Source organism: Anastrepha ludens, chromosome 5 (genome assembly GCF_028408465.1).
Source record: "Anastrepha ludens isolate Willacy chromosome 5, idAnaLude1.1, whole genome shotgun sequence".
NCBI classification, from domain to species: Eukaryota; Metazoa; Arthropoda; class Insecta; order Diptera; family Tephritidae; genus Anastrepha; species Anastrepha ludens.
Genome location: NC_071501.1, coordinates 53,268,528 through 53,296,033, shown reverse-complemented (window position 1 = coordinate 53,296,033; position 27,506 = coordinate 53,268,528). Strand labels below are relative to the sequence as shown.

General features: G+C 39.7%; 1 protein-coding gene and 1 non-coding gene across 4 annotated transcripts; both read right to left on the bottom strand.

Moving 5' to 3' along the window:
* Positions 1-276: 276 nt before the first annotated feature.
* Positions 277-25,466, bottom strand: LOC128862923 (DNA topoisomerase 3-alpha). Of its 3 annotated transcripts, none has more exons than XM_054101752.1 (13): positions 25,289-25,465; positions 24,600-25,233; positions 22,983-23,298; positions 22,778-22,917; positions 18,066-18,281; positions 17,856-18,011; positions 17,547-17,802; positions 16,820-17,484; positions 16,241-16,748; positions 13,027-13,242; positions 2,917-3,026; positions 642-707; positions 277-586 (listed from the first exon to the last, which is right to left on the bottom strand). In XM_054101752.1, the coding sequence occupies exons 1-13, from the start codon at positions 25,442-25,444 to the stop codon at positions 486-488; spliced, it is 3,540 nt and encodes a 1,179-aa protein (XP_053957727.1). In that variant the 5' UTR covers positions 25,445-25,465; the 3' UTR covers positions 277-485. The 3 variants fall into 3 exon arrangements, 2 of the variants coding, with proteins under 2 accessions (XP_053957727.1, XP_053957728.1); XM_054101753.1 differs by having other exon boundaries at positions 16,241-16,745; XR_008454561.1 differs by lacking the exon at positions 2,917-3,026 and having other exon boundaries at positions 497-586; positions 25,289-25,466.
* LOC128865498 (U6 spliceosomal RNA) lies at positions 10,514-10,620 on the bottom strand. Its single transcript, XR_008454829.1, has one exon. It is a non-coding gene; the product is annotated as a U6 spliceosomal RNA (small nuclear RNA).
* Positions 25,467-27,506: the final 2,040 nt, after the last annotated feature.

The window sequence follows — 27,506 nt, the reverse complement described above, 5'->3', positions numbered from 1 at the left end:
CAAAATAAAGTTGCACACAGAAAAGTTGTCGAAATAATCCGAGCTTATTTCATAATCACAGATTTGGGAGTGAAGCTCGAAAATTAGCATAATTTACTTACCTATATGTAATCTTATTAATATATGCAACTTCCCCCCAAGTACTTGGTGCAGATTGTACACAACCCTTGGCACGACTGTCGTGCGAAAGTTTAAATCTAGTCTAAAAGTCTAAAAAAAATTAAAATTCGCTTTTAAATAAGCACAAAACAATGTAACTGTTTATGGTTATTTTACTAATTTTTTTGCGTTCCACGCTTTTAAAACTTTCTCTAATTTACTAAAGGCTAAATTTTGTACTAATGTAATGTGTTACTGTATTTGTGTGTAATTTATAAGGGATAGTATAAAAACAATACCAAAAAAATATCAAGTTATCTATATTTCATATATTATGGTACAAAATCAGCACTTCATTGTTGCTCCAAGAAATATGGATGGATTTGTTAATAGTCGAATTCTGATTTTCGCGGGCACTTTGCGCGGGTGTGATTTTCTTGACGGCACAGACCGCATCTGCGTTTTTTGGAAGTTTCACCGGACGAACCTAAATTACGAAACAAAATTTGAAAAACTTGATACAATAACAAATGTAAAGTTACCTTGGGATGAATGTGGCTTTGTACCCCAATTTAAATCACTTTGATTGCTGCTACCAGAAGTTTCCACTGGGAAGAAAAAAAATAAAGAGCAAAATTACAAAAAAAAGGATTAGCTTATTTAGAAAAAAAATATAAATTGTTTCGCGATTTCTTCACTATGATAATCTAGTCGCCGCTGGGCATACCGTCTTTTCGGTGTCGACCTTCGTCGCATCTCTTTGGATTGACGTAAATTCGGCTATTTCGACGGGATGGGATCAAAGGAAGAGGTGTGTCAGATAACTAGGTTTAAGTAGGCATGTGAAGAAGTAGTGTCGAACACATGTTGATCATGTCGACGTATATTCTGGTTATCCAAAATACTATTTAGTATTTACATCAAGAACATACATATGATTCTGAATGCGAATAAATGCATATTTAGTAAATGCGGCTCTATGAACACATTTCGAAAAAACTGTTTCGAAAGTGCTATCCCTACAATGCGAGACTCGTTCCCCTTTCACATGTTACAAATGTTATTTTTATACTTAAAAACTTACCGAAAAAACAAACCGAATAGAACAAGGGAAATAACCAAAATATATTTAGCAAAATGTGATTGACTTTGCTCTCATAAGATAATGTCAAATTGAAAAAATGCCCCTTTTAATTCATTTGTTTATAGTTTTTGACAGTATAGTTTCTAAAAGAGAGCCGAACTGAGCTGTCAATCAAACCTTATTTAATAGTCAAGATATATTAAATAAGGTTTGATTGACAGCTCAGGTGTTGTAATTTGTTTAAAGAAGCGAGACTTACTGCGGCAGTCTCGATATTTAATAGCCATACCTCGCACATCTAAATCACTGTAAACATGTCTTTCGTCTGTCACAACATCAACGAATTGTTTTTGAATTTTTTGATCAGCAAACAGCCATGTCGCTGGTCAAAAACATTCATGTGAACAAAAACTATTTATTCAAACTCATACATTTAAAATGCAACCCTAAAATTAACAAATTTGGACGGCGATTTCTACCAAGAATGATAGAAACAAAATTGCGACCATCAGAGATTGCGTGACGTCACTTTTGCCAAGTTGTGCAGTGTTGCCAACCATTTGCTCTTCACAATAAATTGAGTGCTTTTTTTAAGCTACCGAAACTATAAGTTAAAAAAAACTTTATTATTAAACAAAAGAATGTTAAAAAAGGTCATTCTGAGAAGATTTTAGTGCTAATGCAAATTTGTTGATTCTTATAAAGTTTGATAGTTTGAAAGTGTAAATTTAATTTTTTGCTCCTTTTAAGGTTATGCAAGAATATTAACTGTCCATCTCTCAACTCTTCTTAACATTGAAATCCTTTTTACACATTTTAAAAAGCGTTTGAATTTACTAAATGCGAATTAAAACCATAGAGGTGTAATCTTTTCTTCCGGTCCACAATCCTTAGTGGGACATAAGGCATCAAGAGGTGTATTCATAGTTAAAATAAGCAACAAAATACTACTGAAGAAACTATAACGACATTTTTACAAAAAAAGTACCTTGTCTTGTTACATAACCTCAAATATAGCAAAAAAGTCGTTCCCTTAATAAAAAAACTCATAAATTAAAATGTATACAACTATAACACATTTATTTAAAAAACGCACATTTCAAAGACAATTTCTCACGCATACAAAGTTCTTTAAGTAATTCAATAAAAGTTTGGTGTTTTAATTTCTTTAAATGGGCATTTTAGTGCGTTTATATATCCAAAGCTAGGCAGTAGCGAGAGAGATTTGACTGCTGAAAGCAGAAGAACACCAACAACAACTGCAATCGCGGGTAATGCGACCAGATGTTAAAAAAAGTAAAGCTAATATAAATAAAACTGAGTCAATTATTGAACTAATTTAAAAAAATGTATATTTTACAAAACTATAAACATTACTTTTAATTAGAACAGGTTAGAAAAATGCATTCAAGAAAGAACTAAGACTCCGAGACTAAATAACAACAAAAAAAAAAATCCTAAATCAAGTTACGAAAATGGTAATCTGACCATACTGGTGCTTAAACGCCGTAACTCATTGTCAAATGCTCTGAGAACAAAGTAACGGTACCACGATAGGAGCCATCTCATTATTCTTTCCATCATGGATTTGCCCATCTGTGCAATGACAAAAGTTTCTTAAATCTCATAATTTAGCAGAAGGTAGTGAAAATCCCTTCACATTTCAAAATATGTGTACATTTATGATTGTAGACACCAACTTTGAACTTTTTTTGACAGATTAGTATACGTACCTTGGCTTGAATCTTCGTATTTCCATTTAAAAAAAGTACACGAAGCCTCTCGGTTAGAACATTTATAAAACGGTCGACCCTTGTTGGGACCCTCTTTGCGCACAATTAATCTAATCAGGCACAAATATAAAAGAAGTGGACGAAATATATAAAATAAATTTATTTATTTATTTTATTTATTTATATGTAAGAGTAATAGTTATAAATAACCAATACACTAAAATTTAACAAGAACTCTGGCTACTAAGGCCTTCGGCTCGAGATTCATACTTATAAGACTATTTTAGATAATTTAGAGATAATTTACATTACGTATTAAAAAAACAAACAAAAACTTTGTGTTATTCCGGATGAAAGTAACAATAATTTTAAATATTTAGTTTAGCTAAGATTTGAAATTTAATGAAAGCGTTAATATTATCTGAATTTGCTAATTTCAGATGGTCAGAGGGTTTGCTGCTGCCAAAAACTGTTGTTCGGATCTGACTTAGGCCAGGGCATTCGTCCAGGAGAAGTTGTACTGATAAATCTGGTATATTGCAGTATCAGCATGGCGGCTTCAAGGCTCCATTTAGTAAATGACTATGAGTTGGAATTCAATGTCCGATTCGTAGACGCACAAAAGTTCTAATACCTCTGCAAGGAGAGTCAGATGGGAAAATCGGTTTAGTTCCACGGGGGTTATTTAATTTGTAGTAGTGATGATAGGCGGCCCAATCATGCGTGAGTTTTCCGGCTAAATAATTTGACGCATACCTCCGTAAGTCTTTAGGAGTGAGGTGGTTAAAGAAATGTAATGGCTGCATCCGTGCTTTATTTGCACGTTCATCAGCAACTTCGTTGCCTTTGATTCCAGCATGACCAGGAACCCACATAATTTTTATTGCGTCTTTCTTTTCATATATAATATTTCTAATCATATTGATGAGTAACATATCGTTTTTTGGGTTCTGCAAGGCTTCGATGACGGATTTGCTGTCGCTGCATATTAGATGTTCTTTGCTCGTTTGGGAGGCAAACATTACTGCTTCATGCAGTGCAGCTGCTTCTGCTGTGAAAGCTGAGCAGTATGTAGGCAGTGCACCGACAGAAATTGTGGCACCGTCGCTATTTGTCACAGCAAATGTTGTGCTGGTGTCCGATTTGGATCCGTCAGTGAATAAAAAATCCCATTCTGCACGAAAAGGTTCAGTAGCTTCGCTGTAGTGCTGTATGTATTCGACCGATGCTGTTTCAATTTTTTTAAGGCAGAATAATTTGTTATAAAAACAGGATTTGAGGGAAACCCACTGAGGGTATGTTGGTGTTCTCATAAGGATCGGAGTCGATATGATGTTCAATTCTTTGGCGAGTGTGATGCATCGCGACAGGACCGACGGCTTTTTGCTTTGCATTGTAAGCTGTGACGACCTTTCGACTATGTTGAATAGAAGTTTGCTCTTGCAGTGCATAATTTTTGGTATTAACATGAGCGTCTTGCTCAATACTCTGGATGCGATATCTGGTAGTCCTGCTTCCGTTAAGACAGCTTTGGTTGGAGATGTAGGGAAAGCCCGGATACATCGTCTAGCGGCTGTGTGATATGGTGCTTGCAGTAGTTTTAGATGATTTTTGGCACAGTGCCCGTATATAGACAGGGCGAAATCAATTTTTGATAATATTAACGCTTTCGTTATATTTATTAGGGTTAAAGTATGTACAAAAAAGTGTTTAGACGAAAGATATTTTATAATATTTAATCGAGATAACAAGCTTATTCTAATATATTTACAATGGTCTTTAAATGTAAGTTTTTTGTCAAAAACAACGCCGAGTATCTTAAGAGTGTTAGTGTGGGGGATTATAGTGTTAGAAATGGAAAGGGAAGGGAAGATACACTTACGTTTACGGCAGATGTGGAATGTTGCACACTTGTTCAAAGCAATGCTAGCTCCTGATGATTTAGACCATTCAGAGATCTGACTCGAAATATTTAGAAAATGAGTTTTTATCTGCGAAAGGTCATTTAGGTCAGAGAAAATTACCAGATCATCAGCGTAAACAAAATGACTAATAGATGGGAGTGGGGAAATTAAGGAAGTAATTTCATTAAAAGCTATGATGAACAAAATTACTGAAAGAGGGGAACCTTGAGGTATGCCATTGTGTAATTTTAAAATATTAGTATTGTAATTGTTGATACTAACAAAGAATTTGCGGTTCAGTAAAAAATACTTAATTGTATGGTACATTTTGTTGCCAACTTTCCAGCGTTTTAATTGCCGAAGAACAATATGAGGACCTATCCTATCGAAAGCTTTTTCGAAGTCTAGGTTAAGAACTGAAACGTGTTTTCGAGAGGATAAAGCGGTTGAGGCAAAGTGTTCAAAATATAGAAGTGGATCAATCACACCAAGACCCCTTTGAAACGCAAATTGATTGTCCGATATGAAACCTTTTTGTTTAGCGTACCACAGTAACCGAGTTGAAATTATTTTTTCGAAAACTTTAGACATGCAGGGGAGTAAGGATATAGGTCTATAGTTCGAAATAATGGTATTGGGCTTATTAGGTTTAAGGATAGGAATAATTTTTGCAGTTTTCCAGGCCTGCGGATAAATACCCTGGTTGAAAATGTTGTTATAGAGATTTACGAGTCTGTTTCTAAGATTGTATGGGAGATTTTTGAGAAGGGGATATGAGATTTTGTCCGCTCCTGGGGTTTTGCCGGTCATTGAGCCTATTGTAGTCTCAAATTCTTCTATCGTAATTGGTAAATCAGAAAGGATGGCTTTAGGGCAGGGAAAGGTGTTGTCGTAGGGTTCAGATAGGATTTTGTTCTTTACGGTATTGAAATTTGTATGGAAATTAGAAGAATGTGAATAATCCGTCCAAGTGGTTGCAAATTCTTCGGAAATATCCTGTGCACTGTAGATCGGACCTCTTTGGGAGTGGACGAATTTTATATGGTTGTGTTGGCCTGATCCTGTGAACGATTTTATGTCTGTCCAAATATGCTTGGGACTAGATGCCGGAGTGATTTTGGCCGTAAGTGTTTCTAATGCTTTCCGTTTTGCTAATTTTAACTCTCTCCTAAATACAGCGTTCGCTTTTTTAAATCTTACAAGGTTGTCTAATGTTCTACTTTGTTTATAACTGACCCACAATGATTGTTTGTGGTTTCTTAGGGATGAGAGAACAGTAGACCAGTAAGGAAGCCTTGTAGCAAACTGTTTTGATCTGGATTGCGGGATGGCAATGTGAGCAGCGGATCTGATTAATGATTTTATGGATGAGGCCTCAGCGTTTATATAATGCAAAGATGGCTTACTGCTACATGTATCTGCCAAAAGAGAGAGGAATTTAGGCCAGTCCGCTTTGTCTGTTAAAAATTTTGCTCTAAGCTTAACTTGGTATTGGATCGGTAGGTTGAGGGTAGTAACTAGGGGGAAGTGATCACTGTTATGTAGCTCGTCAAGTGTTCGGGATGACAATTTGGGTCCTAGGGAGGCGGAAGCGAGGATAATGTCAGGATGGGTGAAGGAGCCATGAGTGGAAAAGTGAGTGGGTGAACCGTCGTTAAGGACGATGAGGTTGCGGCTGTTGTTCATTCCCATGGCAGCCGGTTCTACGTACCGGAATGACTCGGGTTTTTCCCGACCAAGGGCTGCCGCCCCAGTATACTAGCCCTGTCTAGTGAAACCCATATCATCCCACCCTTTACGTCACAGGAGCAAACTCTCGCAGCAATCCTGCTCCAAATACTTCTCCTCAGAGCTGGAATCGAATCCAACCCTGGGCCAGAAGTATTCTACTGCTGCGTCTGCCACAAACGGCTTCACCCGAACTCCACCTCGGTTAGGTGCAATAAGTGCAACGGGTGGAGCCACCTTAAGACCTGCTCGGGTCTTAAGTCACATAGGGAGTGGTCCACACGGTATGTGGCCACGTGTTGCTCCCGCCAGCAGGCGTCTGATGCCTCCACGGCTAACACACCCCCTGATAGGCCGGCACTACCAACCGCCACCACTACCAACGCCTACACGGTGAGGAGCCTATCGGAGCAACACAACTCCCCTTCAACCCCTCCCCTTCCTTCCAGCTCCAACCCCAGTGCGGGGACAAACCAGCAGCTACTGGTCCCCCGCACAGTCTGTTCCGTGTGTCAGGCCGTAATACCTCGGAATCTGGTAACAGTCCAGTGCAATTCCTGCAATGGCTGGTGCCATTTTCGGAGATGTTCCGGCCTGCGCACCACCCGTGAGTGGACAACTGCCTACGTTGCCCCCTGCTGCAGAGCTCTGCACCCACTACCGCCCTCGGAGGCGCGGCCGCCCACCACCATCAGGCCGCAACAGCCACAGTGGATTGCGCAGCAGGCCCAACGCAGACAACACCACGCGTCCCTCACCCCCCGAATTACACTGACCTCACCGAGAAGCTTCAAGCTTCTCCAATTCAACTGCAACGGACTTACGAGTAAGGTCGACGAGATAGTCGACTTTATGAGCCGGCACGGTATTAAGATAGCTGCGGTCCAAGAAACAAAGCTGCACGCTAGGTCATCTCTGATCACCAGGGATGGCTATAACGTGCACAGACACGATCGCGAGCGAGACAATGGTGGTGGCCTAGCGTTTATAGTCCACCACACTGTGCAGTATCGTCTTATCGATGAAGGAATCGACCGCAGGGACAGCACCTTAGAATGTCAAGGCATAGCTGTCCGGTCAGGCGATTCCGAGCTCGAAATTTTTAACATATATATACCCCCTGTCACCTGCTGCCCGGCAGGATATCACCCTGATATAGGTGCGCTCATCAGAGGTGAAAACCGATTGGTTGTAGGTGACTTTAATGCGCATCACGATCTTTGGCATTCAAGCCTGCCAAATGATCGTAGGGGACAGCAACTGGCAGAGCAGATAGACGACTCGACATTCAGCACAGTGAACGACGACGCCCCCACCAGGGTAGTGGGCAATTGCAGCAGCTCGCCTGACCTAACAATTGCTAGCGCTGGTCTGATAAATAGCATAACGTGGCGACCTATGCTATCGCTTGCATCAGACCACTTGCCCATTATCGTCTCGATCGAGAGACCTGCCGACTTCGTTTCCGCGAATCACCGGTCCTATTTTAACTTTAAAAAAGCTAATTGGGCCGGCTTCACGGAATTCACTGAGGACACCTTCGCCGCTCTTCCCATCCCCACTGATGTGCGCGTAGGCGAACGCGCATTCCGCAAGGTGCTCCCAGCTGCTGCGGCTCGCTTCATTCCAGCTGGAAGTTATAAGGACATTCATCCTCATTTCCCAGCAGAAGCAGCCAGTTTAGCAAACGAGCGTGACCACCTACGCCAGGCCGATCCCGGGGATCCCCGCATAAGGGATCTCAATTTGGAGATCCGGCAACTGGTAAACCAGCATAAGCGGACTAAATGGGTTGAGCACCTGAAGACCTGCAACCTCACCTCTGGGGTGAGTAAGCTCTGGTCCACCGTTAGGTCTCTGTCAAACCCGACGAAGCACAACGACAAGGTGGCTATCACCTTCAACGGTTGCACTTCGTCGGACCCGAAGAGATGCGCGAGCTATTTTAGCCGGCTTTTTATATTGCATCCTCCGGGCGACAGAACCAAGCGTCGTGCTACCAGAAGGCTGCACAAACTGACGAACAACAGTGCGCCACTTACTTTCTCCGGTGATGAGGTTCAGGGGGCCATCAAAAATTCGAAATCATCGAAAGCCATTGGCCCTGACGGCTTAAACGCGCTGATGCTGAAGCATCTGGGACCCCTGGGAGTAGGATTTCTCACAAGGGTTTTCAATCTGTCCATGGCCACTCTCATCATCCCTGACAAGTGGAAAGCAGGGAGAGTGGTCCCACTACTGAAACCTGGGAAACCCGCCAACCAAGGGGAGTCTTATCGGCCGATAACTCTCCTTTCCCCAGTAGTGAAGACACTTGAAGCCCTCCTACTCCCACTCTACACGAAGCACCTGGCCCCAGCCCCACATCAGCACGGTTTCCGACGAGTGCACAGCACCACCACTGCACTCACCGCCATAAACGCCCAGATAAATCGCGGGCTCAACCAAAACCGCCCCTGCGAGAGGACTGTCCTAGTAGCGTTGGACTTGAAAAAGGCTTTCGATACAGTCAGCCATTCCACGCTACTAGATGGCATTTATCAGTCGACACTCCCGCCAGGGCTGAAGAGGTGGTCCGCGAACTACCTGAGCGGTCGGCACTCGTCAGTGATTTTTCGAGATCAAATGTCAAAGCAGAGGAAGATTAAGCAAGGCGTACCGCAGGGTGGTGTCCTTTCACCCTTGCTTTTTAACTTCTACATCTCGAAGCTCCCCCAACCACCAGCGGGAGTTTCCCTGATCTCATACGCTGACGATTGCACGATAATGGCGTCGGGCAATGACATCGATGGCCTGTGTTCCAAAGTGAATAACTACCCCACCGACCTTTCTCGCTTTTTCACTGCGAGGAATCTCCAACTTTCCCCCACCAAGTCCACGGCGACCCTTTTCACCACCTGGACAAAGGAGGTCAAGCTGTCCCTTAAGGTAAAAGTCGCCGACACACCAATTCCGACTGTGAATAACCCCAAAGTTTTGGGTGTAACCTTTGACAGCTTGCTCTCCTTCTCTGCGCATACAACCGCAATTGCCACTAAAGTCCAAAATCGCAACAAGGTCCTCAAATCGCTGGCCGGCAGCACTTGGGGCAAAGACAAAGAACTGTTGCTTTCGACATTTAAGACAATTGGCCGGCCGGTTCTAAACTATGCTGCGCCTGTCTGGTCGCCTGGAACTAGTGATTCGCAGTGGACTAAGCTACAGACCTGTCAAAATACCGCCATTCGGACAGCGACCGGGTGCCTCCTGATGTCACCTATCCAACACCTTCACAACGAGGCACAAATGCTCCCAGTTGCGGAGCACAACAAATTGCTCAGCAAGCAGTTCCTGCTCGGATGTTACCGTAGGTCTCATCCCTGCAGACACCTGCTTGAGCCCGAGCCGCCTCCCAGGCACGTCAGGAGACACCTCTTTGACTACGCTGGCGATATCCAGGACAAGACTGACCGTAACCTACTGGACCGGACAGTATTTAGACAGTCTATAAACGACATTCACCGGGAGACCGTTACCACCTTCTTGAACTCCCGTCCTGTGAATGCCGTAATCGGAGTCCAACCACCACCTATCGCAGATGAAGAGCTCCAGCTTCCCCGTGAGACCCGTGTAACACTGGCACAACTACGTTCTGGATACTGTAGCAGGTTAAACTCCTACATATCCAGAATCGACCCCGACATACCAAACACATGTCCGGCATGTGAAGGTACCCCGCACGACACTAACCACCTCTTCACATGCCCCTCAAACCGACTCATCTAACCCCCCCTCTCTCTTTGGACCCAACCTGTCGAAACAGCATGTTTCCTGGGCCTACCCTTAGATGAGCTAGACAAAGACGAACGATGATATGCCTACACTGACAGGGCTACCTATGCTGTTAACAACAACAACAACAACAACAACAACAACAACAACGATGAGGTTGTTGGATAGGACAATATCTTCAATTATTTCGCCTCAAAAATGTGGAACGCTTCACGATTTTGCGTGTCATCCTTGCGCAGGGGCCATGCTAATCTTCTCTGTATCGTTCCAATTTTAGTATATGTTCTGCCGAAGCAAGAACGTAAAATAAATTATAACACGAAATATATTTATGTATACAAATTCAGATAGCTAAATTTGTAACAAAACAAATATTATGTGAATGACCTGTAGACGCTGATCAGAATTATAAATTACTCAATATGCAAACAAATATAAAACACACTAACACAAAGTAAGCGCACAATAACATTGCACATTTGCATTACGGCATTACTTCTACCCCACCCTGTATATAGGATTTTAGTTTCGTTAGGTGTTTCCAAAAAAGTGCTGACTATTTCCGCAGTCGTGCAACAAAGACATCTCAAAGATATTCTTCGCTTCATGGATAATATATGATAAATATTGAAGGTTCCTAGCGATTTGGCCTCCTTGTTGATCGGATTTAGGTAACCTTATTTTTTACCTGTCTTGAAGTTGGTCGGTATGCTATAGGCTACATTAGTGTTGAGTTGCGGTATGAATAATGTCTTCTCAACTGGATCTGTGTCTTCTTTATGGGGAAGTGGTCGTTCCTATGTGCCATTCTGATGCCCTCCTCTTCCATCATTTACAGCATAACCAAGGCTTCTGTTTAAATCCGGGACGTTTCGGTAACGTTGCGAACAGCTCATCTTGCTGCTGCGGTTCTTTCAACCAATGGCGAAACGAATCTTTTTGTATTGGGTACAATGCTCAGCTTAGAGCGAATGGCGAATTTTCATATTACTTGCCTACTTGGTTGCGTAATCGAAATCCTGAAGAATCCGTGAAACTCGGAGAGCAACTTATTTTTTCTTCATTGTTATGGCGAAAGTTTTGCAGTTCGTGACTATTTTGATATTGTTGCTCTGAAGGTAGACTCTCCTGTTGTTGTTGTAGCAGCATAAACATTCCCCATACTTATGTACATACGGTGAATGCTGCTGGAGTGACAGTCCTTGGCCGGATATAAATCCGGGTCGTTTCGGTAACGTGGAACCGACTGTCGTGGAAACGTAGACTCTCCTCTTCTTTAACGCCTCGACAACAAGAATGGGTGAAACCTGCGATAGTACCCTAGCAGAAACTGTTTGTTGAGCTCTTTTACTGGTAGCATCTGTGCCTCGTTGTGAAGGTGTTGAAGCGGGGACATAAGTAGGCAAGCCGCCGCTGTCGAGTCACAGTGTCTTGGCAAGTCTGAAGCTTTGTCCACTGCGTGGAACTAGTTCCAGGCGGCCAGGCAGGTGCAGCGTAGTTTAGAACCGGTCGGTCAATTCCCTTAAATGTCGATAGCAACATTTCTTTGTCGATTTTGGACTTCAGTGGCAACTGTGGTTGTGTGCGCAGAGAAGGAGAGCAAACTGTCGAAGGCTACACACAAAATTTTGGGGTTGTTAACAGTCGGAATAGGACTTTGACCTCTTTTTTTAAGGTGATAAGGAGGGTCTCCGTGGACTTTGTGGAAGAAAGTTGTAGATTCTTCGCAGTGAAAAAGCGAGAAAGTTTGGTGAGGTAATCGTTCACTTTGGCGCATAGGCTATTCATTCCTATGGCAGCCGGTTCTACGTCAGCGGAATGACTCCGGCTTTTCCCGACCAAGGACTGCCGCCATAGTAAACTAGCCCTGTCTAGTGATCCGTATCTCAAAAATCAGCTGGTCTACCGATTCACTTTGAGCGCACCTAAAACGCTTTATATATGAAAGTTTAATTAGTTTTGATTGCCTGTTTTTAAAATCAGAATGTGGCATTCTTTAGTGAATTTTTTCAAGTTTCAGTCATACAATTCTCGTACTTGTGGCATGATGAACGATTTTTGTGGCTCGAAATTGAAGACATGGAGCTGGTCGATCATTAGTTGCAGCAGAATGGCGCGCTATGTCGCACATCCCATGCAACAATCGATCTCTTGCGTGCAAGTTCAGTAATCGGGCTATTAGCCGTCTCGGCGATGTTAATTGGGCACCTTGGAGCAGCGATTTGACGCTGCTAATTTTTTTGTAGGGGTTCATGAAGGGCCGATGTTACTCGAACCTTCCATTAACGATTTAGGCTCTTAAGGCAAATATCGAGACAGCCATTCGTGAGGGAGAGCTAGAAACTGTCGCCAAGGTTTTGGAAAACTAGGTTAACCGGATGTACTACTGCGAACCCAGCCGAGCCAGCCACATGAATGACATAGTGTTCCATAAATGATGGGAATGCTTAATTTTTTGAATGAACCAATAATATAAAAAAAAAGTTTATTTTGTTGAATTTTTAAAAGGAAACCACACATAAAAAACACTAAATATGGATAATGAGATTTGTAAGATGTTGAGCCGAAAACAACTTAAAAGGTACAGACCTAATAAAGAGCTACTAGATATACTAAAGGTAGGACGAAGGTATCGAGGAGATATCAAGCTTTTGGACAAATTATTTGAGTAAGTAAATGGTAAAATTTATTCATGTTTTATACTTACGTTAAGGCAGGGATCCCACAATTGCATTTGACAGATTCACTTTGCAAAGGCGACGTTGAATGTGTGGGTGGATGATTCTCGGCTGACGTACTGGTCACAGTGATGGAACTTGCAGTTGAAGCCTCATCAGCCCATTGAAAGAATTTACAGGGGTTCTTTTTGGCACAAACATAAAAAAGCTTGCCGTTGTTGGGTCCTGGTTTTTTAACCGTACATCTATACAATAGAAAACGCAAAAATAAACTCGATATAAAATAGATGTACATGCAGTACGTGATATCCTATACTAAGGGAATCGAGGACTTTCATAGCAAATATGTTTAGCATAGATGGGCACTTTGCAGTAGCAGTAAAAATGCCGTTAATATAATATTATATTTTACTGATATTGCAATTTAGTTTGCATTTATTGAAAACGTTGCAGTAAAAACATTTTTTTACTAATTACTGAACAAAATTGCAGGAAAAAAATTTATAATATAATTTAATTTGCATTATCAGTAAAATATTTAGTGTTTATTGGAAATCAAAATGTAATGCACACTCATTTGGGAAATGAAATAATTTATGTACTCAATAAATATTTTTAATTTTGTCCTATCTTCTTTTTCTCAGAAAAGGAACATATGGCACACTAAATACAAAAGTCAAATAAAAATGATATAAATATATGTTTAGTATAATGAACGGATTGAGATTATCAATAAAAAAGTCCACCTGGTATGAAATATAATCTTAAAACTAATCTTAATCTAATATTTTTTATTATTTATTTATTATATATGAATTAATGCATAGAAACCCCGATTGATATATGTATTTATACAATAAAGAATGAGTAGAGGCTATATGAGGCCTTTGAAAATGTTCGTTTCGGTTCGGTTTTACCTTAACAATCGATATTCGGCCCTTTTTTTATTTATCAACAATAATCTCTAAATGTTCAGAATTATTAAAAGTCCTTATACGTTGGTAAAAATCCTATGAGTTTTTGCTGATTGCTAATACCCAATTTGTTAATTTTTTGCCTTATTTAAGAATACTGGGGTGTTTGGCCTATGGTGTGCGTCTTGATGTTGTTCCACAAATGGAGGGACCTACAGTTTTAAGCCGACTCCGAACGGCAGATATTTTTTTATGAAGAACTTTTTCATGGCAGAAATACACTCGGAGGTTTGCCATTGCCTGCGGGGGCGACCGCTATAAAAAAAAAAGTTTTCTTAATTTTGATCTTTCACCGACGAACCTGCGTTCTCTCTCTGAATTCCGAATGGTAGTCACGCATCCACCCATTCGGCTAAGGCGGCTGCCGAAAATCGAGAATATGTATTGCAAAAAGTTAAATTGACTTTAGGGGTTAGCGGTAGTCAGAATTAAAAAAAATTGGATTTTTTTTCATTTACTTAACGTATAATATCTTCAAAATAGTGTGTGAAAATTGGAAGGGGCTCCGGAGCGTTCGCAAAACTTTAAAGGCGTTTTTTTTTTCAAAACTATGTTTTTTGAACTGGTGATCACTATAACTTTTTTTCTTTTTTTCGCGGTGAGGTTGGGTTATAAATGCCATATAGTAACCGTCGCTGCTACGTGTGTTGTGATTCCACTAAAAATATCCCTCCTCTTCTCTTGGATTTTCCGAGGTAGAGGGCCAAGACGGCGTCGTAAGGACACTTACTTACTCACCTTGCGTCCACGGTCGCCTGTTTTGAGAAACCTATGCTCAATGCTATTTAGCATAACCTTCCATTCACGCTTCTTTTTTCGGATAATATCCTCCACGAAATTTGCGACGGCATTCCATTTTTCTTCGTCTATCATCATTTTCTCGATAATTTCTTCAGGTGTAAATACACCAATAGCTCGTTGCAGACCTGTTCTCTCTATGTTCCACCTCTCATATTTAAAGGTGTGCTCCGCATCATCATACTCAGTATATCCATACATCCAGTTTGGTAGACTCACTTTTCCCCATTCGCCACAAATACTTGCGAAAGGACTCATGTCACCGTGCTTTCTTTCTATCCACTTTTTTAGATCGGGTATTAGTCTCGCTGTCCATCTACCGTACCGTTCAGAGTTCTATCTTGCCCGCCAAAGTGTGAACGTTTGAACTCTAATATCGGAGAAGCGTGGTACTGGGATTTCTGTGTTTTTTGCCTCCCATCTCCGCTTGCGCTCTTGTGCTAGAATATCTATAGGGATGGTTCCGCTAATAACTAAAACCGCTGCTTCAGATACTGTTCTGTATGACGAAGCCACTCTGAGAGCGCAGGTGCGTTGCATAGATTGCAGAGTTTTCCGCCGGCATTGCACCCTTAGCGAATCTGCCCATATTTCGCACCCGTATAAGAGAATCGAGTTCGTCGTATCCATTAAAAGTTTTCGCTTGTTCTGCGTTGGACCTCCAAAGCTTGCCATGAGCTTACTTAACATGCCACTTACTTTGGCAGCTCTTGTGGCAGCGTGATTTATGTGCGCCCAGTAAGTTTACCTTGTGTCTAATTGCACTCCTAGGTATTTGACCACTCTTTTTGTCGATAAAGTTGCATCGAGTACTGGTATATCTACTTCTAATGGGATACGTCTGTTCGTTAGAAGGATCAGCTCTGTTTTCTCTGTGGTCAGCTTTAATATATGGTCTTCTAGCCATGTCTGAACTCGGATCATCACTGTAACTTAAAAACTGCTTGGTAGATTTTAATAAAATTTATACTGCTTTTGAAAAAAAAATAAAAAACTCTCAGGCACTCGAAGGATTTTTCTTTTGCAAAAATTTCGATTTTTTTTAAACAATTAATTGTCGGTTTTTTTCTCGAAAATCTGAAACATATTTCCAGAGGCTACCCTATTGTTAATTTTGAAAAAAAAAGCTTCGATCGACACAAGATTATCTATTAATAAAATAAATTTCTCTTGTCCGATTGATTTTAGATGAATCTCCAAGGACTTGTGATGATCACCGCAAGGGACTTCTGGACAAACGGGCTCGACATGTTTTTATTTTTATAAAATAAATCAATTGACCATAAAAAAAAATTATTGAAAATCATCATTTTTTCGAGCCTCTGACTACCCCAAACCTCTTAATTATGTGAAAACGAGAGCGAGTGTATGCATTTGTGTTTTTCTAATCCTGCATTGATCTTTTCCAATGCTATAACTTAAATTCTCATTTTAGGAACATTATTACTAAAAAGCTTATATTAAAACATACTGTTTGGCCTGCTGATGGCACCCAGGGCATTGAATACCTATGTCTGGTGCTAAATTACGTTGTGCACTACTACAGCTGTATTGGGCTGTTTCTGATGATTTTGTGCGATCTTCTTTCTTTTCATTCGGCAATTGCGCGGCTGTTGATGACCGGCTGTTGTGCTCGGCTGTACCCCAGACAAAATCGCTTAAGTCCGGAAAGCTTTCGTCAAAATTTAAATAGGCACTTTCGGCCGGGTTCCCTGTAGCACAGTTATTTATGGAGGCAATATCATTTACTTGTCTAATGGAACCAGTGCCGACAGAAGTTGCTAAATTTGTTGAATTTTGGACAGCGCTAGTGGTTGTATTTCCAGTGGTTTCGTTTTGTATTTCAAATGTACACAGCATTTCATCGAAACCATCATCATTGTTAAAAAATTCATCCAAAATCACGTCATTTGTTGTGCAATTTTCAACTTCCATAGGGATGGAAGACTGATCAGCACGGTTTTGAGCGGGCGCTGCTGCTGAAAATCAAAATGAGAATAGATTAGTCTAATTGAATTTGTTAGAAATCATGGAGCTTTATGTATTTTACCGCTTGTAAAGAAAGTGCGAATGCCTTGCGTTTTACTATTAGTTTTCTTCTTGTCTCCTTTCGTAGAAGCATTGGTTTCAATATCTGGTTTTGATTTTCCTCTATTTTGTTTTTTATTCAAATTTCCCGAACCGGAAGCATTTCTATACCCTCGACTCAAATTTGTACTTTCTGAACCTCTGCTGGTACTACCAGTTACCGAAGCAGCGGTTGGATTTCGATTAGATGATGTAGTATTTGATCCAATCCCCACAACACCAACAATTCCACCAGTTCGCTTTACTTGATCAAGATTAATTTCGAAATTATCACGAAACTGTTGGTCACAACAGAGGCACGTTTTATACCAACCAGAAGGTGTTTTAAACAACGTTTTGTAGTATAAAGAAGTAAATTTCAATTTAATCAATTTTACATTTGGGCCACAATGTTGACAAGTTTCAGACAAAACACTTGGCTCCGAACACTCTTCTGATAGCCAGATAGCGTTATTGCAATTAGGAAAATTCATGCAACCTATATAATAACTGTTTGGATTATTTTTTTTCTGCCGCAAAGCTAACGGAGCTACAGAACATTTTGGACATTGAAATAAATCCGTTAATTTATTGCGGTTATTGTTTTGGTTTTCCATGCTTTCACCTGCAACCGGAGTTTCATTCATTCTACGAAGAAATAAAATATATATTTAGTGAAATGATTGTACGATTACCCTTGTTAGAACTACCGTAAGGCCATTTTATTATCCATAGCTTCAATCTTTTCTGTAATTTGTCTGTATGCTTCCAAATATTTTTGAATTTGTTCATTCAGCACTATCTTCGGATTTTTTTTCCCAGAGCAAATATCTTTTAAATCCGACTCGAACTCCGCTCTTAACATAGGTTTGGCTAATGTCAAATCCATTGCACCGTAACCCTCACATAGGCCCATCCCTATAATACCTGGCACGAGGCATCCTTTATCAACCACTCCAATATATCCTACAGACTTACATTAACATTAGAAGAGAAAATATAGTGATATTTAGTGGTACCTCTTTCTTTGATTGTGTTTATATGTTCAGCATGGGTTGCGTCAGTTCCGATTCCATGTTTTTCCATTAAAGCAATCAAATCAGCCTCTGTCAAAAGTGGTGGTGCAGTAGTGGCACCCTCTTGCATTGATATTTCAGTAGGATCAAATATTTGGCCTGTTTTAAAAATCGTATTTATTTATGTTATTTTTTAGTAGTAGAATCTTTTACCTTGCTCGTATTTATGTATTTGCTTGGCATTCCATTGCTCATAAATATAAATATCCAAATAGTTTCGTTCATGAATGACTAATCCCGTGGCAGTAAATTTTTCACCGGCAATATTAATGTGAACTTTAGTTTCAGAGCCAACAGCATCTTTGCTGACGCAAGCAAGAAAATGACGACAAATTAGCTCGTATACACGTGCTTCGTTGCCATTTAGATCTGTAATGAAAATATAAAATATTTTCAAACACGCTCCAGTAAACGATACTACCATATTAGCTTATGGTTGTATTTAAAGGTAAACGATTATTTGTCTGCTCTCTCTCGCTTCTTAACTACTAAGAGCCTAGCACTCTTTCATATAAAATTCACGGCCCCATTGAAAAGCCGAAGGTACAAGCCGAGCACACACCAATATCAAAAATTCTTCAGTGTACGAAGCTTTCAGATCATCATATTCAGGAACGCGAACACCATCTACATCGTGAGGCATGTATCAAGCATAACACTATTCAGTTTTTGGTAGGTAGCAGTTCTTGGTAGGAAACTATCCCAACTGCCTCTGCTTGTATCGAAGCCACCTACCAAGCACGTCAGAAGTCATCTTCAGACTTACAATGGGGCGTAAAGACGCTAACTACTGACTTGATACGTATAAATTTGCTTCAAAAAATTAAGCACGAGCCAGCTGGCTGCGAAGTAATAGGTAACAGTCCTTTGTAAAAGAGGCATTAAGCTAACAAGGGTCCGGCAAAATTAAAAAAGAATTCTAAAAATTTGCTGTTGGAGTCAACGTCTCTCGTCACAAAAACGACTTCCAGCCATTTACGTATGTCGATTGAAATTAGATTTTACACAACTATGATACATACAATTGTAGCGCATCAAGTTCCCTTCAATCTCATGGCACCCGGTTTTATATACAGGAATGACTTGATTATATACATATCTTCTGCGTTTTCAATAGATGGTTCCATTCAAACTCCACTTTATGACATACGCCTTAAGATGATCAGGGAGTGGATCACACGGTATGTGGCCCCGTGGTGCTTTCACTAATTAGTCTTAACATGGAATCTGGTCGTTAAATTCATTTCCCTGGACATGATTTTCGGTTTTCTAAGGCGATTTTTGCGAATTCTTTCTCGAACGGTTTTTATGGCTGCATTGGTTCGCACCACGCGAGGACGACCATTTCTTTTCCTTTCTTTCACTTCAGACGTTTGGGAAAAACGATTGATCAAGCGATAAACAAATATTCTCGAAATATAATATTAAGATTTTACATCAATTCGTAAATCTAGCGTGCACTTTTACCACACTTATGTAATGCAAACACTGCCATGCGATTTTCCTTAGCTGTCCACTCCATTGTTAACAAAGACAAATTTTTTCCACGACAGTCGGTTCTACGTTACCGAAACTACCCGGATTTATATCCGGCCAAGGACTGTCATTCCAGCAGCATTCCCCGTATGTAAGTATGGGGAATGTTTATGTTGCTACAACAACAACAACAACAAATTTTTCACAAAACTGAGTATAATTTAAGAATAGACAATGCATACGAACAAAAGCAAAAATAACGGAACTTTCTTCTGGAAATTTGTTTTCGCCGTGTATATATATACAATATATAATTGGCGCGTACACCCTTTCTGGGTGTTTGGCCGAGCTCCTCATCCTATTTGTGGTGTGCGTCTTGATGTTGTTCCACAAATGGAGGGACCTTGAGTTTCAAGCCGACTCCGAACGGCAGATATTTTTATGAAGAGCTTTTTCATGGCAGAAATACACTCGGAGGTTCGCCATTGCCTGCCGAGGGGCGACCGCTATTAGAAAAATGTTTTTCTTAATTTTGGTGGTTCACCGATATTCGAACCTACGTTCTCTCTGTGAATTCCGAATGGTAGTCACGCACCAACCCATTCGGCTACGGCGGCCGCCTTATGCATTGTAAAATTTGTCACAGAATTTGTGGCAAGACCAAGTATACCCCACTTGAAGCTTATTCGTAAAAGCAATGAAAATAGAGAAACATAATAGTGGTTAAAGTAAGTAAACTAAGTTCAAAAAGACGCGCTGGGCAGAAAGGAGCAATTTGATTTTCATTTTAGCAATTTAATATTCATGGTTACGAGAGAACCTACATATGAAACAGGGTAAATATTGTGCACACATTTTTAGTCAAGCTAAGCCGCATTGTACGTCATAATAATATGGATTTACACAAGAAAAGCCAGAACGCTGCGAAATTAACTATCAAATTTTCCAATTATATAAATGGAAGTAAATTGCAAAGAAAAAAGAACATTAAATTTTGCAAAACGGCTGAAGGTGGAGGCGACTTGCTTTTAGGAGAACACATTAAGCCTTTTTTAATGTGGGACTATATAACTAATGCATACCACCCATATCTACACATTTATCTCAAAACATAATTTTTTGGAAATGTGCAGCTTTCTTTAATGAAAAACGCGCGATATGTTTTTTGTTAATTAAAAATACAAAATTTAAATTCATGACACGGAATCTATTGGTGTGTTTTTGTTGATTTTTTATTCCTGATTCATACTGTATCATCCGGTGGACCAGACCAAAGATCGTACAACCAGAAGGCGGCACAACCTGCGTCGCTTGCTTTCACCAGCGATGAAGTTCGGGTCGCCACCAGGAAGGCTAGATTAAACGGGAGTATACTACCTCGCCTGACCCCATCTACGGATCAAAATGGCTTCCGGAAAGTGCATAGCACTTACATAGCACCACAGCACTTAACACCATAACAGATAAATCGAAGATTTAATCAAAAACCACCTTGTGAGAGAAAACTTTCAGCACTGTTACCCACGCAACGCTACTAGTTGCTATTGAAAATTCCACTTTCCTTCTTCTTCTTCAAACTTCCAAACAGAGGCAGATAAAGCAAGAGGTGCTCTAGGGTGATGTCTTTTTCACCAGCTTTATACATCTTAAAACCTACGGGGACTCAAGAACTACAACAACAAGGCGCCAGTAGGACATATCAAATGAAGTCAAGGCCTTTTCCAACTGATCTTTCCAATGCAAAGGAGGCCTTGCTCTCCCTCTGCGACATGGCCTGACCAGAGCCGCTGCTTTATTCATACAAGCATAACGAGGAACTTATAAAGACTGATTTTTAATCGTCGAGAGAGGACTTTACTACTCAATCGCCTAATTAATCCAAAGTGCCACTTGTTGGTAAGAGATTTCACGTTGGATTTCAAGGCTAACACTAATATCGGGGTTAATTCAGGTTCCTAAAGAATTACTGGTTCAAAGTTATAACTGTCAACATTGACGTGGGTGCCGCTATGCGAATGAGTTGATGAGAGGGGCTAAATGCCTTAGCCTTATCATAGATGTCATGCTTAACTGATAAAGGCACACTGATGCAACCTTATCCAAGGCAAACCCTATGACACGCAAAGGTTTAACAATAAAATTGTAGGATTGTAGCCTAAGAATCCTGAGAAATTACATGATAGTTAGACCAGTTATACTAGCACACGAAGCGGTTACGTGGCTATCGAGACCCACCCTATCGACAGTACAACTTTGATGCAGGTGGTACTTGAGCTGATATCGCTTCATATATGTATTGTAGTTATTCGGCAATCAACCAAGCGTATCCTGTTTTGGCAAGGCTTTGACAAAGGAAAAGTGATCTCATCCAAGAATATGCAATTTTGAGCTTGTAGTTCCAACTTGCCCAATTCCACAAAGATGGGCGCCGGGATATTTGGCCCCTTAACAAAGATGTTTGTGCCGATGGGTAGTATTCCAAGTATCTTCAAAGAGGAAGTGTCGGTCATGATCGAACGACTCTACCGTGTTTACAGCGTATCTCTTAAAACACCACTATACCTGTTTCTCGAATGCGATGCCACAACTGGGAGTAAACATCTTGACTTGATCCGATCAGATCAAGCCAGCTCCATCATAGATTTATTGAATCAACTGTGTTTAAATGAGGTATTGTGATGAATAGACTCACAAAAGATCTTAAGGTCGAAGTGTAAGCCTGCTATTTGTTTTGAATATTGGTTACACTAAAGTAATAATATTTATTACCCGACCATGACGAGGTGAGAATAGAAATAACGTGGCAGAAGAATAATAAAGTCGCGGGAACTGTAATTGCTTGCGTATGCCGAAGACATTGATATTATGGGTTTTAGCCTCCGCGCTGTTTTTTCTGCCTTTTGTAAACTGAATAAAGAAGCAAAGCGAATAGGTCTATATCTACTTTATCTCAACTTTCACCTTTAACTGCAGTTTGACCTCTTTCGTCCAGGTGGTAAAGTGGGTCACCGTGGATTTAGGGGGAAAAAGTTAGAGATTCCTGATTCCAAACTCTGATGTACACATTTACTTTGTCTTAACTGAAATGCTCTTATTTTTGCTTCCGCAGATTTTGTCGCACAGTGTAATCATTATACAGTCTATAGAGCTCTGTTTAAATGATCAACAATGTCATCTTATTTTATCGGTATTTTTTTATAAGGGTATCAGAAACAAATTACTTATGTTAGGGAGTCACAGATCAAAAAATATGTAGAGTACTTTATATAACGTAACTAGTCCTCTGATATTTAAAATGTACTTCGTTGTCCTCTGACTTTGAACTAAGAATGCGATTGAACTGTTTTTAAATATAATTAATAGTAATTGTTAAATATGAATTATCAGACCTGTTGCTAGTTTTGTGGGATGAATAGGTGGATGCGCCTGATCAGTCTTGTTTCCGTTCCGGGGATTGGGTCCCCATTCCTTTACCCGCTGCGCAAAAACTCCCCAATCTCCGTGTTCAACGAACTGTTCTACCAAGGCACTATTAAAAATAAATCACTTGTAATATATACTCGTTTAAACAAACAAGACAAATTTAGAAAATACCCCAAGTTAATGTCCTTCGAAAATTGATTTGTTTCTGTGCGTGGATAACTAATTATACCTTTGGAATAAAGTTTTTCAGCTATAGTCATTATCTCTTTTGCTGAAATTTTAAGTTTACGCGATCCCAGCTTTTCCATCTCAACCGTGTCCAATGGAGTTGGTCGCCATTTATTTTTTGGTTTAGTTGTTACCTCTTCAACTTTCGCTTTAGGGTCGGCTAAGCAGATCAGTAAATAATCTTCACAAGCTGCTTTATCAAACAACCTATTACGCGCCCAAATGAAATCTACTGTGAGTTCATCAATCGTGTGTGAAACTGTAAAAGATTTTTTTGTATTAATATTTTATGTAATTCGAAAAAATAAGGCTTTGCAAAACATCCAAATAAATGTGTGTGATACACATAGGTATGTACATAACTACGTATTTTAATCTTGATACAAATCTAGATCTTTTAACTGTATGTCTCACAGTGCGGCCGATTCCCAAAAAGCTGGCCAAAAGTCGAAAAAAAAAGTTTCTAGATAGAGTTTTTTTGTCTTTGGGTTGGCTACAGTAATGCCTTGAGTAGTGAAAACCGTTCATAGCAACGTCCTGTACCCTAAGTATCCTCTGTATTTTCAGTCGCAACGTGGCCTTCGTTTGAGCATCGTATTACTGTCGATGAATAGTGAAAGTTGTACACATTTCAAAGATTTTGTAATGGAGTAAATTGAACAAAACCAAATGGAATCATCTTCGAAAGGTTAGTAAAATACGAGAAATCTTTAGTACATATCAATACCTCGACACAAAATTTTTAGCTGCAGCAATACGTAGATACATTTTTTGCAATTTTTTTTATAAAATTTGAGTTTTCAAACTGTATAGTAATACAACGCCGTCATATGCTGCTTTGAAACCTATTAAAGGTTACTCAAAAAAGTAATGGTTACTGAATAAAACAAGATTCAGCTGCTACCACTTGCTACCTTGCGACCCCGAAAACATATAAATTTACATGCATCTTGATTATGTTCTTGAATATACGCTATTTCACGTGAGGGGGTGGCCAATAGGGGTGGAAGGGGGTGGATTTTCAAAATTTTAAGATCAAATTCGTAATCAGCGACCCCGACAACCCCCGAGTAAGAAATATTGAATCAATTACTTAATTTTTTTAGTTTTGGCCAGCTTTTCGGGAATCGGCCGCACTGTGACTTTTTTATTTCTCATCAATTAAATTTTTAAAGACGAGTTTCAAAAGACCATATTTTCAAAAATTGGTTTTAAATACGTCCACTCTATGATATTAATATAAATATAAAAAAAAATATATCTAGCCATTAAAAATTAAATTAATTTTCGCTACGACAAATATAGTACAATAATGCTCTCTGAAAATTGTTTTCGTTATGTCCTTGAAAATTCTTCATGAAACTAAAAAGGTTGCCCAATGTACTTATATACTTAAGCGCAAATACATAGTAATAAATACATATGTATATGTATATCTACCTCAGCATCGTTATTGGTTTCTAAAAACGTAAAATACTGTAATTCTAAGTTTATATAACATCCATATTTTTACACTTAACTGATCCTCCATTAAACCATGCAGGACTGTAGGATACTTACCTTTTAACTTCCAAAATGGTTCCGACACAAAAGCTTCAATTTCTTTGTAACGTTCAACGACGAACCCTAAAGTTGGTATCTGACAACTGCCGTAGGAAATCAGCTTGTCGGCGATTTTTGTAGGAAATAAACGTTGTAGTCTCATAGTCTGAAAACGAGTTATTGCAGCACCCGTTCGGAGATCAAGCTCTGTACGCACATCAACAGCATCGTTCAACCTCTTGTTAGGTTCGGTTAACTGCTGAAGCGCTCGGTGAACTGACGCTCGAGTTATCTCAGAGAAAACGGCACGATAAACTGCAAGGCTCGGCTTTATTTTGCGGCACACTTCCATTATTTCAAAGCCAATGTTTTCCCCCTCTCTATCACAATCCGTCCATATTATGAGACCATGGCAGCTACGGACTTCCCTTTCTAATGTGCGCAAAATCGGTTGATAATTTTCACTACAAGATTTATGCACAGGCGCACTAAATAACGCTAATGGATCAACCTCATTCCAACGTCGATATGCTCCAACAAAGTCCAGTTGTAATAAATGGCCAGATACCGAGGTCATTACCATTTTACTCTTTCGTCTATTTACTTCAGTCTCGAACTCATAGATTTTGTTATAAACAGAGCATCCTTCGCGCTAAAAATCATAATTTGACTATTTAATTTGATTTGGCTTATTTGAAACTGCTTACTCTAGTTGCCGTTCCGTTTGATAGAAGGCTAGATATTGTTTTCGCGGCATCATTCTTTTCTGCTACATTCAAGTACTTCATATTTAAATTTGCTTCCTGAGCATAGTTGCGCAAAAATTTGCACGTATATTTACAAAATACTGTCAATCTTAACATTGCAATCTAAACACTTCATCTTAATTTTTATCGATATCTGTAGGTTAGTTCCCGTACATAAACGAATGATTAATAGCCCGTTTACATACAACTTTGGCGTTGGAGTTACTTCGTCTTCATACATTTTTATCAAAGTACATAACCAAGTCGAGCCACGCCAACTCGAAAGCAAAGCAGAAAGTCATGTAATTCTCATTTTTATGCGCATTTCGACAATCAGCTGAATTGAAACAATTTTATTTTGTAATTAAGACAAAGTTTGATATTTGATGCCATAAGAAAATAAATAAAGAAAATTTAGTCCTTAAAATTTAATTTCATTTTTATGTTATGTTCAAGAACCGCCAAATTCTTTGGTCACATCTTAACTGATGTGCACCTAAAACAAAAGGCTTGAACAATATTTTTTTCTTTAAATTTTTTAGTGCGTATAAGATAGATTCGAAATCAATCTCAGTTGATTTTTTGTATTTATATTTAGAAAGTTTTTTTTTACATTTCGCTCTCTGGTGAAAGGCCCTACAATAAAAAGCCATTAACTGTTAGCGCATAGCCGAGCAGGAAAGTCAAGATCCTTTAAACTCATCAGGATGGCACTTAATGCATTAATTTTGCAATCAACACATTGTGACTGTGATAATGTGGCGCTACTGGTAAAATCATTCTATCAAGGGAAGTGCGGACAGGTTATTTGGAAACAGAGCCTGGTGGTACCGCGATGGGTATCGAACGTGATACGTTATCAGCGCCCGCTTAGGTTGGCACGGTCTACAGCCTCTGAGCTTATTTATCGGAAGATTAGCTTCTGGGATCGGAGCCCGAGGGAGCAGATGTTGAAACTGCTGTCAGAGCTGCAACTGATGGTGATATGCTATGGGCAACGAAGGCTGATGCCGATTTTACCGATTAACCTGCATCACTCAAAGGCAGCATCCGCTGTTCTTATTCTGCACTTCTGCAACACTACGGCGGAGCTCGTACTTATTCAAAAGCCCTGGGTCATAAGAAGCAGAGTTTGCGGAATAAACTCGGATGCCTACCAGGTGGTGGAAACACCAGCCGCAGGTAGAAAAAACTGTTTTAATCCCTCAATACACTGTGCATCAGCACGGAGCTGGAAAGGAGACCCATCTGAATAGTATCAGCATACATGGAACGCCGAGACATTGGACTACAAAGCGTGATAGAAGTAGCTAAACGCAGTAACATCTCCATTGTTACTGACACTAACCACCGTTCACAGAATACCAATACTCGAGCCGCTTCCCAATTTTATGTAAACATACTCCCTTTGTTGCCACATCTAATAGAGAAGAGGTCATGGATATAACCCTCACCTAGAGTTCTCTTTCTAGCCTCCCTCTCTAAAGTACCTCCGGACTATTCTATCCTGGTAAGGAAAAGTGATTACCGCAATTTATTCACGTGAAAGTATGGTAAAAGATATGACTTAAACGGTGTCACTGTTTATTGGCAACATTATAAATTACACTGTGGAACAAATTCAGGTTAGGAAAAATTAGGTCCATTCTGAGAGTGGCGGGTGAAAATAGAGGCGAAATTAGAAGACCCGTATCGCGCCGTTTGTTTATGTTAGTTCGAATTTTTTTTTAATCGGCCTTCGAAGTTTGCAGTCAAATGCCGATTTTCAGTATATTGTTTATATGGTTTTTTGGCTATAACTCGTCGACTAATTGATATTTTTTCAATCTGTAAAAGCCAAATTATTGCTAGAGACCTGTGCAACAATTACAATTTTTGAAAAAATTGATTTCGAAAATTTTTGTGGTACTTATGAGGCAAAATGTTGGAAAAATTATTTTTTTTTTATGTTTTTTGAAAATATTTTCAACAAAACTAAGTCTTTTTTGCATTTTGTGGGGTCAATAATATGCTTCTCAGTTTCTTAAATAAATGTAATTTGAAAAGAAAATTACGGGACTAAGTACTTTGGCAGCTACTTAGACGAAAGACACAAAATGTTCGAAAAATTAACGTTTTCCTTATTATTTCTTAATATCTGGCAAGACTCGAAACTCAGCCGAAGCTGATGTCTTTTAAT

Bases quoted from the DNA above. Each gene is read 5' to 3' on its own strand.
- LOC128862923 (XM_054101752.1), bottom strand. From the start codon at position 25,444: ATGTTAAGATTGACAGTATTTTGTAAATATACGTGCAAATTTTTGCGC. The intron at 25,234-25,288 runs GTAAGCAGTTTC...TATGATTTTTAG, and splicing joins CAAACGGAACGGCAACTAGA to CGCGAAGGATGCTCTGTTTA. The intron at 3,027-13,026 runs GTAAGTATAAAA...GTGCCTGATTAG, and splicing joins TGTGGGATCCCTGCCTTAAC to ATTAATTGTGCGCAAAGAGG.